The 15,379-nt window shown below is 29.0% G+C and overlaps 1 protein-coding gene across 3 annotated transcripts; it reads left to right on the forward strand.

Annotated features, from left to right (window-relative positions):
- The first annotated feature begins 732 nt into the window (after positions 1-732).
- LOC103839066 (very-long-chain 3-oxoacyl-CoA reductase-like protein At1g24470) lies at positions 733-4,627 on the forward strand. Of its 3 annotated transcripts, none has more exons than XM_009115551.3 (5): positions 733-1,235; positions 1,325-1,530; positions 2,016-2,301; positions 4,083-4,152; positions 4,217-4,627. In XM_009115551.3, the coding sequence occupies exons 1-5, from the start codon at positions 1,204-1,206 to the stop codon at positions 4,454-4,456; spliced, it is 834 nt and encodes a 277-aa protein (XP_009113799.1). In that variant the 5' UTR covers positions 733-1,203; the 3' UTR covers positions 4,457-4,627. The 3 variants fall into 3 exon arrangements, with proteins under 3 accessions (XP_009113799.1, XP_009113800.1, XP_009113798.1); XM_009115552.3 differs by having other exon boundaries at positions 734-1,248; XM_009115550.3 differs by having other exon boundaries at positions 736-1,530.
- The last annotated feature ends 10,752 nt before the right edge of the window (positions 4,628-15,379 follow it).

Here is a 15,379-nt window from a genome sequence, read left to right on the forward strand (position 1 = left end):
ATATATGTTGTCTTTTTAATGATTTCTTGTACTTTTTAATAATAAATATTTAATTCAAATAATTTATATTTTAATTATTTATCGTAAACATAAAATAGTTGGGGTTAATTGGTAAATTCTTTATAAGTATAAGATTTTATTTGTAATTATTAATAAAATAAAAATGAAATCTTTAAGAAATATTATTTTTGGAGTAGAAAATGAAGTAATACATTGGAGTAAAACATTATTCTATTTTGGTGTTGCACCATTTTGAAATAAAAAATGGAGTAATACATTGGAGATGCTCTAAATCTGCCAAAGAACCAGTTCATTGAAGTTAACATGAGGCACTGTCCACAAATTGAATGCAAAGTCCTTTTTGGGTGAAACCCCAATCTACCAATTTCACAATAGCATCATATTCTTCCTGTTGTGTACTTAAATTTTGAGTACTTTCTTTCAGTGTTTCATTTCCTTTTCTATGTAACAAAAAGATTATCCTAAATTGTATATGATGGTGGAAGCACCGTAGCCTATTGGTTAAGGTTTAAAGGCTTCTACACTCAGGTTTGGGGTTCGAATCCCAGACTATGCAATTTATTGCAGATTACAGGAAATCCAGGTTTCAAGTCCTGGAGAAAGCGGTTTATTAAACAATTATGCAGACTACAGAGGAAAGGCTTGCAAGGGATTTTCAACATGGTGCAAGTAAATCTGGTCAGGCGTGGATCTTTATAGGACGGCTCAGGTGATGCAGTTAGGGTAGATCTTCATAAGGCAGGTAGTATTGTCGGTTGTCGAATCGTTTATGTAATCTTTCCTATATCATAATTGTAAGATCGTAATAAAATCAGCGTTAAAAAAAAATTGTATATGATGACACTGACTTGGTATATTACTATAAGCCACAACTTGGGTAATTACAACCCATTTTTGTGTAAAGTAATTAAGATCGAGGAAAGAAAAAATAAAAAAATAAATATCCCTATCTTTACAACTCTTTTTTTTACTGTACTTTTTAACTCTGTTTTTTGAACTTGGATATACATGTATATTTTGTAACAAAACTGGGTATATTTGTTATTTTATTATTTTCACAACTCTAATTTTCCTACATAAAAAGTGAGTTAGCTCCATGCCCAAATCTCATGACCACACAAAATTAGCAAACAAATAAAAAACCAGAACAGAAAAAAATAGAAAAGAAACAGAAAGAAGAGCATGCAAAGAACATGGCATCATATCTCCATGTCGTAAGCTTCATAGGTTTTCTCTCTATCCTTAGATTACTCTATCCTCTCCTGAAATGGTTCATCACGAGATTCCTCCTCACTGACCCCAGGCGACTCAAGAGTTATGGCTCGTGGGCTATGGTCACTGGAGCCACAGATGGGATCGGACAAGCCTTTGCTCACGAGCTGGCAAAACACGGCCTTAACCTCGTCCTAGTCAGCAGAAACCCTTCGAAGCTAGCTTCTGTCTCCGATGATTTCAGACAAGAATTTCCCCAAATCAAGATCAAGATCATTCCCTTTGACTTCTCCTCTGGTAATACTAAATGCACTTTCTTATTTTTCAATGCAGTCTTCACTTCACTTTTGGTCAATCCTATAGAACTAGGCGTCTATATGTCTCTGTGTGAGCATAACTACAGGGCTGTAAACTTGGAAAATATATTCTTGTTTCAACAGCTAGCCAGGATGAAAACACACAATTATTCAATCCAAATGCAAAATGAACCGAGTTAATATAGTATACAATTACTCTAGAATGCAAGATCCACTTTAATTTGTTATAGTATAACGTTACTAACTAATACATGCATTTACAAGATTAAACTAAAGATCAAATGCTTTCTTAAATATTTTTTTGTTAGTTTTTGTATATTTATTATTTTAGGGGGCCGGGTAAACTTCTAAGCTATTTCAGTCTACAAAGATGATACGCATGCAAAACTAAAGATGGTGGCAGATGTAATATAGAAATGAAGGGTGTTGTATTTATGAGCAGTGATAAATTGGAGAAATGTGCAGAAAGAGGATATGAAGCAATCGAGGAGGGAATCAGAGGCCTTGAAGTTGGAATTCTGATAAACAACGTTGGTATAACTTATCCACGAGCCATGTTCTTCCACGAGGTTGACGAACTCACATGGACCAAAATCCTTAGGGTTAATCTTGAAGCCACCACTTGGGTCACAAGATCTCTCATCGGACCAATGCTTCACCGCCGTCGAGGAGCTATCATAAATATTAGCTCCGGCGCCGCAGTTGTTGTCCCTTCGCATCCACTCTATGCCATCTACGCCGCCACCAAAGCGTTAGGACTTTAACTTTTCTTTTATTTACTGCTTCTAAAGTTCAATGCACATTTTATAAATATAAGCATACTAACCAACAAAATTAGAAGAAAACTAGAGAGATCTTAAGAATAATATTAGATGGGAGTAAGAAAAAGATTCACAAGATATCTTATGTCATTTAACACAGAAGTTAATCTCTAACCAAGATAAAGTAGTAATTTAGAAAACTAAACTTTGGTTGTAATTAGCTCTAACTAAAAGTCTAAAAGATCTGAACTTAAAGTTAGTTACTTAGCTCAATTATAAGTTTGTAGTTATTTAAAATCTCATATATATTAAAAGAGAAACATTACAACATTTTAACTATGACATGTCATCATTAGAATGCTTTTTAAAATTTCTAAAAAAATATGTTGGTCCACTAATCATATATTATATATACTTCTCCTTAAACTAACCATGAAATTAATTAACAATTAACAATTACTATTATTTTTCTTAAATAACTACGAAATTACCAAAAGTGAATAAAATATATATTTGACAGTTAATGATTTCAATAAAAAAAATTTGACAACAATTTACATATCTTCATTATTATATAATGTTATATTATTAAAATAAATTAAATAATTACATTAACCATATAATAAAAAATTAGATTTTTTCGTATGTGTTATATTTTGAATTTTAAAAAGGACTATAAATAACAAAAATCGTTAAAAGTCTCATATTGGAAATTTTATGATCTATAGTTTAATTTTTTTGTTTTAATAAAATACAAATGATCGTAAAACCATACAAGTAAAAATCACATTTATTAGATATTGAGATTAATATATATATAGGACTTATGAATGATATAATTATGGTTGAACGGTCAAAGTTCGTATTCAATAATTATTAGAATATACTCCCTCCGTTCCTAAAAGATGCATGTTCTGGAAAAAAAATTTGTTTCAAAAAGATATATTTTTTACTTTTTCAATGTATGATTTTATGAAAAATTGTAAGTTTCAAAAAAATTAATGGTGTTTATTGAATTTTTATTGGCTAAAAGTTATCGAAAATTGTTATTTACAAAAAACAATGCATATTTAATGAGTTTTCTTAATATATGTGAAAAGTCTAGAATATGCATCTTTTAAAAACAGAGGGAGTATATTTCATTCTTAGTATGTGCGCGAATTCATGCATTATATTGGAATCTTAAATTCTATTTATTTTAAACTGAAAACTACTAGTAGTACAAAGTTCTGTTTCTTTTCAAATTACTAACTACAGCTATATCGGTGACTTGCATGTAGTCATTAAGGTTTCGGTCCGTTCTTTCTATTTAATTTTTTGGTAGTTATTAGTTGTTGTATAATAAATTGTGTAATCGACTCTATACACGTAGATGTATATAGGTAACCCACCCACATGTAAGACCCGTGCATTTACGACCTTTTAGCTAGGTGGATTGTTAAAGTAATTATGATGAATCATCACGCGACAAAACCTTGTTCTAGTTACTTAGATAGAGTGTTGTTATTTGTAAAAATAACAACTATAAGTAACGCTTTTACTTTGATAGCATCATAGCAATAGAGCGATCATTTCATTTGACCATATATAAGTTGTTAAAAATGTCTTCGGTGATTAGGAAAAGCTAATTGTCATTTTGTAAAATGTATAAACTAATTGTCATTTTATTCATATCGTTTTATTGATAGAACAAAATGTCAGCTGTTTTATGAATTTTATGCATATTGTCCATAACCATCACATGCATGAATTAACGAATACGTGCATGCAGTTATGTTGATAAACTATCAAGATCTTTGCATGTGGAATATAAGCAGTTTGGTATCCACGTCCAATGCCAGGTAACTTTTTGTTTTCTTTTTCTTTTCTCTATAATACTTTATGATTTCCCATGTAATGTGGCAGGTGCCGTTATACGTGGCAACGAGGATGGTGTTAGAAGTAGCAGATATAGATAAACCAAGCTTCTTTGTACCATCGCCGGAAGTATATGCAAAAGCGGCGGTGGAGCAGATCGGAATTGGATCACGATGCTCTCCATTTTGGGCTCATTCACTTCAGTGGTTTCTCGCTGGTCTTTTGCCGGAGAACCTTCTTGATACTTGGCGTCTCTCTATCGGTCTTCGTAGAAGAAGCTTGTCTTAGTTCGCTGGCCCTATCATGTTTTAGGTTTTATAAGCTATCTTTTCGGGTCCTTTTAATTACTATAACTTTTCTCTCTTAGGTTCTGCAATAACTAAACATGAATAAATCAACAAAAGTTTAAATGACTTCCAAAATAAACATTACAATTTTTTTTTAAGAACTTGTTTTAAATGGAATTGTTAATAACTTATATATATAATTTTATATAGGGTACAAGTTTTGGGACAATTTGAAAATACCCTATTTATAATTAAAAATAAAAAATGTGTTGTTTGTTTTAATAAGTAAAGTACAAATTCAATGGGGGAAATTGCTCTCTATGATTTAAAAAAAAAACAATAATTTACTGACTGACTAATAACCCTAAATAATTGATATAATGTGTATTTTATATAATAATACATTTCTACTCCTTTCTATACCTAAGAGCAACATTAGTGGTTAAGTCTCTCAGCCAAAGTTTCTACAAGTTATTATAACAATATTTTAGCATATTTAGTTTTGTAATTAAATTTTAATGTTTTAAGAAAAATTGGACCAATAATCAAGTGGCAAGTGGAGAGACGGTACCTTCCCAAAACTCCAACGTTTCTTCTGTGACAATCGATTCTCATGTTTCTCCTATTTTCTTTCATAATTTTTTTTGTTTTTTATTAATACTAGAGATTTTTTCCGCGCTTCGCGCAGATTGTCTTATAAATTTATTTTATTTATAATATTATTTATCGGTTTTTTTTACATTAACTACTTGTTTTTCCAATGTTAGTTTTTCTTAATTTAAATTTATATGTTTATAATTTTTCATTTTTCTGGTTGTAGATGGAGAATTATATTTTTTATTGATGGTTTTTTGTATGTGACATAAACTTTTTGAAATTTTAAAATAATGTTATATATAGTACGATTAACACATTAAAGAAGAGAAACATATTCAGACACATTTTACACAAGTTTTATATGCATAAGTTTTATCTCTTTTTAAATTCAAATCACAGAAAAAAATATCAAAAAGTCTGTATAGATGAGTTTTTTGGACTTTTAAATCAACACTAAAAAATTACATGAATCATATAACAACAGTTTTATAAACAACTGGATAAAATTTGACCGAGCCAAATATTTTCACACAATATGTTCTTTCTTCTTCAAATTGCAAAGAGCCTATAGGCACAAGAAAAAAAATCATAATTTTTGTTTTCACTTATATAACATTTTTTCTCCTTTACACACATAGTTTATTACACTGCTATAAGCAACAGAGAACTCTATTCATATAAGATTCACATCTATGCGTTTTGACAAAGAAGAATTTTAGCCATCTTTAGTTTCGGAATAGACCAACTTCAGTCATATACACTATATTTTCTCTATGATTCAAATCTTACAATTTTAATATATGTGCAGATTTCCATGTGAAAAAGTACGCACGCCATCTATCATTCAACCTATTACTTTTTCCAAAGTAAATACTATAATCCTCGTTTGGTTGGCTCCACAAACTAATCTCTTTGGATCAGTTTACTAAAAAATATGGATACTAATGTCAGAAAAGAATATAAACACTATCAACAACAAATATTGGCACAAGACTATTTGGTTCAAGGAATATATTTCACGTAATGCGTTTATATCATGGCTGGCTTTGCGGAGAAGACTGCCAACCAAGGATCGCTTGAGGCGTTGGGGGTTAAATGTCTCAGGAACGTGCGTCCTTTGTAATCTGGAAATAGAGACTCACCATCATATCTTCTTTGAGTGCTCTTTCTCTCGCTTGATATGGGAGCCTTTTGCTGCTGAAGTTTGGATTTCTCCTCCGGCTGATCTACACTCTGTTGCAGCCTGGATCAATCAACCTCGCGTCAACGCAGATGCGCATGCTACTCCAGTCATCAAGCTCTACTTTCAGTCAGCCATCTACCTGCTGTGGAAAGAGCGTAATGCTCGTGTGTTCACAGCTGTCTCCTCACCTTCATCAGTCATCCTTGCCTCTCTCGACCGTATGATGCGTGACCGTCTCCTCTCTTATCCGGCAACTTCTTCTTTCTTCTCTTCTCTACTTCTTTTTATCTTTCTTGTATAAGACCTCCTTAAGGCTTTTTTTTTACCTTGAGTCGTTGTTGGTTGTTTTTGTTTCCTTGTTGTAATAAGTTGTTTAAAAACAACAGTGTAACCTTTCAGAAAATGATAATCTTAACATCTTACCAAAAAAAAACAACAAATATTGACTTATTTATGTGAATATATATTTTATTTTAAATCATTATAATAGACGAAGAAAGCACCATAATTTGTACAACAAATTTTCTTAGATTCACCTCATCATACTCACAATTTTACCATTTTAATTACATAATTTTACATGAGTTTTTTCACCCTTTCCAGTTGTTTTCTCTTTATTTATAACTACAATATATAGTTATAAACTATATATATTATAAATTAATAATTTATTTACCCTTGAAGTCTAACGATTAAAAATAGAACATAATTCAATATAGATATATGATTCTATTAATAAATTAGCAGTTACAAATTTGAGATTTCTAAAAATATCAAAAGTCGTGTGTTAGTTAATTATTTTCTAAATGACGTCTATTTCTAAATTTTTTTGGATGAGAATATTTTGGCTGAGGTGGATAGTCCCAAAAGTCTTGAATTTAGTCCCTTTTATGGATTTATCTTGAGGTACTTTGTGAAGAAACCATCAATGATGGTGCTCTAAAGCATCCGGTTGAGACAATAATTTATATTAAATAATTAATCATTTCAAAACTAAATCGTGGACAACTAATATATATTCACATATAACTCTAAAGCTAACTTTTAATAATAAATTATATGAAACGTGAATGGAGTTTTTCTCAGATCTTCTCGATGACACCCAGAACCAGACCTAGAATTTTTAAGGTTAGAAGCTCAAAAAGAAAAAGTGGCCGAAAATAAAATGTTGCAAGTAGGAGGATTCAACTCGGGTTTGGATTCAATGAACAATAGCTATTAAACCACTACACTAAAGACCCAATTATGGAAAATTATGGTCGGTTATATTGATCCTATTTGGCGGTCGGAAGCCCATGCTTCTTTCGCTTGGGCCCCGGGCCGGCTCTGATGACACCATTTCTATTCACGGCCTATTTGATTGGTTGGTTGTAATATAAACTTATTTCATGCAAATGTTGGGAAAAGATTACAAATAATTTTAATAACATCTATTACCATGCAGTCCAATTTCCTTTTCTTTCATACATTGAAAAAAATGTCATCGACAACATCTTCATCGTTATATACTATTTATAGTGGATCCATACTATCTCTATAATATTATTTGAGAAGTCAGTTTCCTAAGTGTTGCTCTCATGTTAACTCTCACGATGGTTGATTACACTGATAACCCTTAATGAATTAAAAATATTAAATACTATTATTTATTTATTTTATTTAGTTTCCTTCTAAAAAATTTCCAAAACATATGCATACAATAAAAATATGTTTTCAAAAAAAAAGGAAAGTTCACAAAATAGTAATATTACATTTAAAAAATATTTTTAAATAACATAAAATATAGTTTTGAAGTAATAAAATACTTTATTTATATCTATATTTTCTTAGATGAAAAACATAAATTTGTATATAATGTGATTTTATTAAAAATAAATTTACACAGATAATCTTGATATTAGAAAAAAGAAATAACATTTCTTTCAAAACATAATTTTAAACAATACAAAAAAAATTCAAACTAATAGAAGTATTTTTATATATCTATCTATTTACTTAGAAGATTACACAAAATAATTGAGAAACATAAATTGATATATGTTTAATTGACTAGAAATAGTTTATAATTAGTATTATTGAAGTGTTTTATTTATTTTTCATACATTTTGTTGACTATAATAGTTTCCAATTACATCAAAACAATATCGATAAATTATATTTTATTTATATAATATTATTTTCAAATAAAGTCATAATTTTGTTTACTGCTTATTTTTAAGAGATATTGAAAAAAAAAAATCAAATAGTTGCAAAATAGATATATTATATTTTATCATTATTAAAGTTATTTGTTTTCTTAATATTAAATTTTCTTTTAAATTTTATGTTTGTGGAATTTAATATAACCATAATCAAAATACCAAAGCAAATTTAAAATTTCATTTTTAATATTATTTGAAATAAATTTTAGTTTCCATTTAATAAATCAAAGGCATAAAGTTATTTAGAATTTATAGAATATTTTAATTATTGTAAATATTAATATGTGTTCATGAGCTTCCAGAAATGTATCACCTACTTATGTATGTAACTTTCTATTGAGCATCACTTCATTTTATAATATAGTTTTAAGAACATCAGTATATAATTTGATAAATATTATGAAAATACATGCACGTTTAAATGATAAATAAAATTGATTTGATTTGACTTGATTATAATAAAAAATAAAAAATATATCATTTGAATTTGAAAGAATAAAAGTAACTCAATATACTCACAACATGAGTGATTCGACTAATCTAACTTATATCTAAAATCATAGATTTAACTACAATAAAAATATATAATTTTATAAAAATAGTAATTTATCTTATAAATATAAATCATAGAACAACTCAAAACATATTAAAATGAAAATAAAATATTAAACAACTGTTACAATTTAGTTCTTTTCTAAAATTTATATATATGCATGAGACTTCAGAATATTATCGTTATATTAATTTATGTAAATTAGAATCAGACACTTTAGTTTATTTTATTTTTCTATTCTAAGCACAAAATATTTGAAGTTATACATAATCTTCATAAAATATATTTACATATTTAAGACAACAACCACCTAAATTCAAATAAGAAATTACTCAAAATTTTAATATATTTAGAATAAAAATTATTATAGTTGAATTCACAGATGCAATCCAAATTATGCAAATGATAACTAAATTGACTGTAAAAACAACAAAACCGATTAAATATAACATATATAAAATCATATGTATTATTAAAGTAATATAATATTATAAATATAAATGATGCATACAAATTATAAATTAATTTAAAATTAAAAGTAAATATCAATCAATTATTATAGTATATTTACTTCAAAAATATTTATATCTGTGCATAAGCACGGGAAAATCACCTAGTATCTTGTATATAAAAACAAAATATTTTTAAATTTTACTTTTTATTAAAATATTATAAATATATATTATAGTTTATATTTGAGTTTAGGATTTAGTAAGTATAGGATTCAGTATTTATGTGTTGGGGTTGGGGCATTGTTTAGTATTTAGTGATTGTGGGTTTATATTTGGGTTTAAGATTTATTGATTAATGTTTAGAGTTTAATATTTGGAAGGTGGGAGTTGAGATTGAGGTCATCATTATCTTCTTGCATGTAATCATAATATAATTTCACTAATATGTATTATGCTATTTATTTTGTTCCATTATGTTTGGGTTTATGATTTATATTTGGGTTTAAGGTTTAGTGAATAAGGTTTAGGATTTAATATTTAGAAGGTGCGGAGATATTGTTGAGGTCAGCATTATTCTAAAATTATAGACATTTCATAATTTTACCAATATAAATTTTGTTATTTATTTTGTTTCATTCTTTTTGGTTTAGAATTATATATGAGTTTATGGTTTATATTTAGTTTTAGGATTTACTAATTAAAGTTTAGTATTTAAAGTTTGGGATGAGGTTCAGATAAATTTTAGTATCTAGATCGTAGGAGTTGAGATAGAGTCGGTGTCATATATTATTTTAATGATATGGAATTAGAACATTTTAGCTTTCTATGTTGGAAGAACATGTTTACATGTGGGCCAGATATGTAGTGGTCGACGTCATCTCTTTTTTATTTGTTAACTTATACCAATAAAAGGTATAACTGGATCAATTGGAGCTTAAATGTTATTTTTCCAATAACGTCAAAATCATAACCATCCATTTAATTTCTTTTCAGATTTTAGTCATTCGGCAAATTGTCCCTCTATCGGTCTTTGTAGAAGAAGCTTGTCTTAGTTCGCTCGACCTATGATATTTTAGGTTTTATAAGCTATCTTTCCGGTTACGTACGTCCTTTTAATTACTATAACTTTTCTCTCTTAATTAGGTTCTGCAGTAACTAAACATGAATATACCATCCACAAAAATTTAAATGACTTCCAAAATAAACATTACAAAAATTTGTTAAGAACTTGTTTTAAATGGAATTGTTAATAACTTATATAATTTTATATAGGGTTAAGTTTTGGGACAATTTGAAAATACCCTATTTATAATTAAAAATAGAAAAGTGTTGTTTGTTTTAATAACTAAAGTACAAATTCAATAACACTTGAAATTCTTAAGAAATATTTTAAAGTTTCTCTTAATAAATAATTTTATAAATGTTTTTATAAAGTTGCATAATAACTCTCATCCTAGCGTAATATAATTCTTGTTCATCCAACATATACATTTTGGTGAAAGTTGGATTGTAAATTTGTAACTAAATTGTGTTAATGTTACGTTAAACGATTAGCCGCATTTATTTTTGATGAATTTTACTTATTTTATTTTTCTTTTGCATGTATAGAACATCTAAAACAACAATAAGTTATGAAACTTAGCTTGATCAGTTGATTGTATAAAGTTTTAAGTAACAACCGATACAGATATGATAATCACTAGAATTAACTTTATAGTAAAGTGTACACATTCCCCTCCTTTTAAAACATCTGCTTGAAATTCAATATCTAAAACGTTGATTTGAATTTCGTTTGAGCAGCATAGAAGAGGGGAACGTGTGTGTAGCATGCGTGGAAGATTAGCCAGCAAATATGCAGGTGTGATCACTATTCTCATGGTTTGAAGAATCCTAATTTAAAAATTCTTCATTGCTACTTTTCATTGTAAATCATACCTACAGGAGATGTTAAGGATATGTCGTATCCTGTCAATAATATAAATATCACCTCATATCATTCTTATCATATCCCATCCTCCTGTATATAAAAACACCATTAGGTCTCGTTAACCTAGTTCTCGGTTGTATAAATACCTTAGGTACGTACAACGTACTATTACTGAATGAATACGAGAGTTATCATATTTACATGGTATCAAAGCAAGCCGTCAAACCCTAATTTTTTTTATCATCTCTCTCTAGCTGATCTTCTCTTATGTCTTTCACATAAGCACATCTCTTTTCTCTTAACCATGTTCACCACCTCTGCAGAAACAGTTGACACCTCTTCTCAAACACTCCTTAACGTCAACATGTCCAATGTAACCAAGCCATCCGCAGCCAATTATATGATGTGGAGCTTGCAAGTTCATGCCTTTCTTGATACACAGTTCTGGAAGATGTTAATGTGGTTCTTTATAATTATAATTTTTTTAACCGAAAAAAGTAATTAAGAAAATTGTGTGAACTAACATCTTTAATTACAAATTTACAACACATTTATTTTAGGGAGAATTTGTGAAATAACCAAAAAAAAACCAAAATTAGATTTTTAGAGAGGGGGATAGGAAGGGAAAGGAAGAGAGATAAGAGGATTTTTGGTTACTTAGCTAATTTGAGTTTTTTGTTTGGTTATGGGATGCAATTTCCCTTTATTTATTTAAATAAAAAAGTTTGGATATATAATCTGAAAATTTCAAACTATTAAAAATATTATATTGCATGCTTATTTTTTTCTAACAATAATCAACTTTGTTAACATTTAAACTTTATTTTGCATCTTTTCAGTTTATCCAAACATGTTCTACAAATCGTTAACTTTGTTCTTCACAATATTATATACATTTCTGGAAATTTTTTTAGATATTCTTACAAATTATATAGAATACTTATCAAAATAATATAAGTGTCATTGATTTTTTATAATTTGTAAATATAAATATATTATATGTATCATGTAGTGCTTATTACACATATTACCTTTCAGGTATTGTTTTAAACTGCTTATTTTAGATGAACCATAATTGTTATGCAATATGCATTTTTCCTCATAAAAACTGCACTCAAACCGTATCACATTATATAATCTGCTCGTTCCAAATAGCTCAATCCATTGTTGGTACTTGGAGCCTAAGTTTCTGCAACCAGTTCTTGTAAATCACAAACTATGAAAATGTTAGAGAATTTGGTCTCTCAGTTAAGTCACTGCCTTATTGATTCTGGAAGATCATGTTCATCCCTTTCTTGTTGACCCTGGTCCTGCTTATCACGTGTTCTCTTACGAGCCCATCAGCTATTACTTTGAGCATTTAGTCTTGTTTACTTGCAATCTCACTCTTCATCTCAACCAACTCTTCTTTTCTGAAAGAAGCCAAAATCCAAAGACAATAACAAATAAGAACATATTTAAGACTCAAGAAATCACACAATGAAAAACAAAATAGAGTGAAAAACATGATTGTATCTCTGAAATAAGCTTACAAAGATGGCTTCGGATTAAAAACTAGGTAGATATTTGTACATGTTCATTTTTCTCTCTTTCATATCTTTCCATTCTTTCTATAGCCTAGATTTTTTTGGTAATGTAATTCTTTTATCAATAAATTTGAAATCTCATCAGAAAAAAATAGAAGAGAAAAGCGACCAGCATTTAATTACCGGAAGAAAGTGGATGCTGAACAGGGATTAGGGCATCACCGCATTAGCAGTTTCTGAGGAACTTGCGATGATGATAATGCACAAGTATCTCTCGGACATTTTGAGCAGTTCCCTTAGTAATAGGCTACTAGGAGAAGCAGGGGCAAACAAACATATTCTTCTATTTTAGGAGTACACAATGAAAAAAACAGGAAAGACAAAAAATTGTCAACAAACTAGTTGTAGGAGGAGCTAAGAAAAACTCGAGAATATAAGTTTTAGTTACAGAAAGGTTGTTTATCAAAGACTTCTCCTGTGTACTGGGCACTGGTATCGAAGCTAATCAATCTTACAAGAGAATCAAAATAAAATAATCAAAACTAGTTTTGTTTCATTCGAGAGAGAGAAGACACGCTGATTTAAAAGACGTGAAACCACTAGTGTTGAATATAGTTTTGTTGACATAGTTTTACCGTTTCATATGTTAAAAAGTGATGAGACTTTCATTATGTTTTATGACAGATTTGCCTTTTGGAGATGCTTGTTTTACTCTCTGACACAACATTACTGCCTAAGGCTAAGCATTAAATTAGTGGGTGATGTTGTAGCCTAGCCTTTCTGATGTAGCGGAAGCTACGGATAACGCAAATATAATCTATTGATTCAGAGAATACTTAGGAGATATTGCCTTCTTGAGATCGTTGAGAGTCTAGCTCTATCCGAAAACAAGGGGTTTATAGTTGAAAAGCTCTTAATAATTAATCAAAATAAGTCGTGACCTCACAAACACAAGGCATCGACATTATATAGTATTGTAAACACAAAATCCTAATAAGAATTGGAATCCATACTTATATTTATCTAAATAAATAAATAATGAATAAAACCCAAAACTCATGTTTATCAAGACTTCTAAGAAACGTAAACCCAATCTGAATGAGATGCTCTCTGCATCATTCTCTCCGGGTTGGAGAAGATTCGTCCTTGAATCTTAACCGTGATCTTCAATTAATTTTTTTCTAACCATCCAATGACAAAATTCTTCACACGCAAATAAGCAGTTTTGACATACTTCATCAATGTCGACTAGTGCATAATGATGTATCAGACGTGCCATGAATAATTGTTGGATACGAACACTCCATAATAATATAGCAAGACGTAAATACATGTCTCTGCACAATATCATTGTCCCATGCAAAATCCACCTACAGCTTCTCATACTCATCCATGTATCTAAAAGCTTGATCTTTAGTGTAATCCACCTCATCAGCTTTAATGATGGGAACATCCTTTGTTTGCTCAAGTTGCTCCACCACGTGAAGACCGACTTCATCAATATTGTTTAGAACAAGATCTTCGTTGCCTCCTTCTTCAACTTGATATTCGTAAATTGGAGGTCCATAGATCTCGTTGTAGAGATCTTGAGCCTGTGAATAATTCTGAGAATAATTCTCACCATACACGATAAAAAAGACTCCAGTCGACGTCTTCACCGTAATAGATCCATGACTCACCACGAACAGCCATAGAAAAAGAACAATAAAATCGACACCGAAGATCGTGGCTTGGTAGAGAAAATCAAACCTGTTGTCTATGATACCAACTGATGTAGCGAAAACAAGAAACAAAAAAAAATCTCTCAATTTTTATTAATCAAATCACAAACTGAATCTATACTATTAAAGCAGGATCCTATTGTCATAATTACCTTAGGGGCATGTTTCCTTCACTAACATTGCATGTTTCATTAAGGGCAATTAAGTAATATTAATAACAAATCTATATTGGGTCATTATTTTTGGATCCAGCACAAATCAAATCTCTCTTGGACCATTTGGGCCTATTAAAAAATCAGATTCAATTCTCACTTCTTTTTTTTCCTTTGGGCCATTGAGTCCAAGTTAAAATATTTTTTTTTTCAATTATTCTTAATTATTATTTTTTTTCTTAATATAATTTAAGCATTCATAAAAATAATTGATTTTTTATTGAAAAGTATAAATCTTTATTAAAAGTATATAATTTTTTAATTAAAATATTAACCACATAGTAAAATTAATTTATCAGAGTTATACCAACTTAATTCATTAAAAAAAAATTAATTTTTTAAACATAAATAATCATTTAAAATGAAATACGATAAATAAAGATAAAATTTTTAAGTCTTTTATAAAATAAAACACAAATATATAAAAATGTGACATTTACTAAATATTTATCAATTGAAAAAAAAACAAAATAAACTCACGCTTTCAAAGCACGGGTCAAAATCTAGTACAAAGTTAAAACTAAAAGACTATTATAAGAAAACCATAAACCC

This window comes from Brassica rapa, chromosome A09 (genome assembly GCF_000309985.2).
Source record: "Brassica rapa cultivar Chiifu-401-42 chromosome A09, CAAS_Brap_v3.01, whole genome shotgun sequence".
NCBI lineage: Eukaryota > Viridiplantae > Streptophyta > Magnoliopsida > Brassicales > Brassicaceae > Brassica > Brassica rapa.

Excerpts from the sequence above, each read along its gene's own strand:
- LOC103839066 (XM_009115550.3), top strand. The coding sequence starts at position 1,215 with ATGGCATCATATCTCCATGTCGTAAGCTTCATAGGTTTTCTCTCTATC. Across the intron at positions 2,302-4,082 it reads ATCTACGCCGCCACCAAAGC|TTATGTTGATAAACTATCAA; the intron begins GTTAGGACTTTA and ends ACGTGCATGCAG. Across the intron at positions 4,153-4,216 it reads GTATCCACGTCCAATGCCAG|GTGCCGTTATACGTGGCAAC; the intron begins GTAACTTTTTGT and ends GTAATGTGGCAG.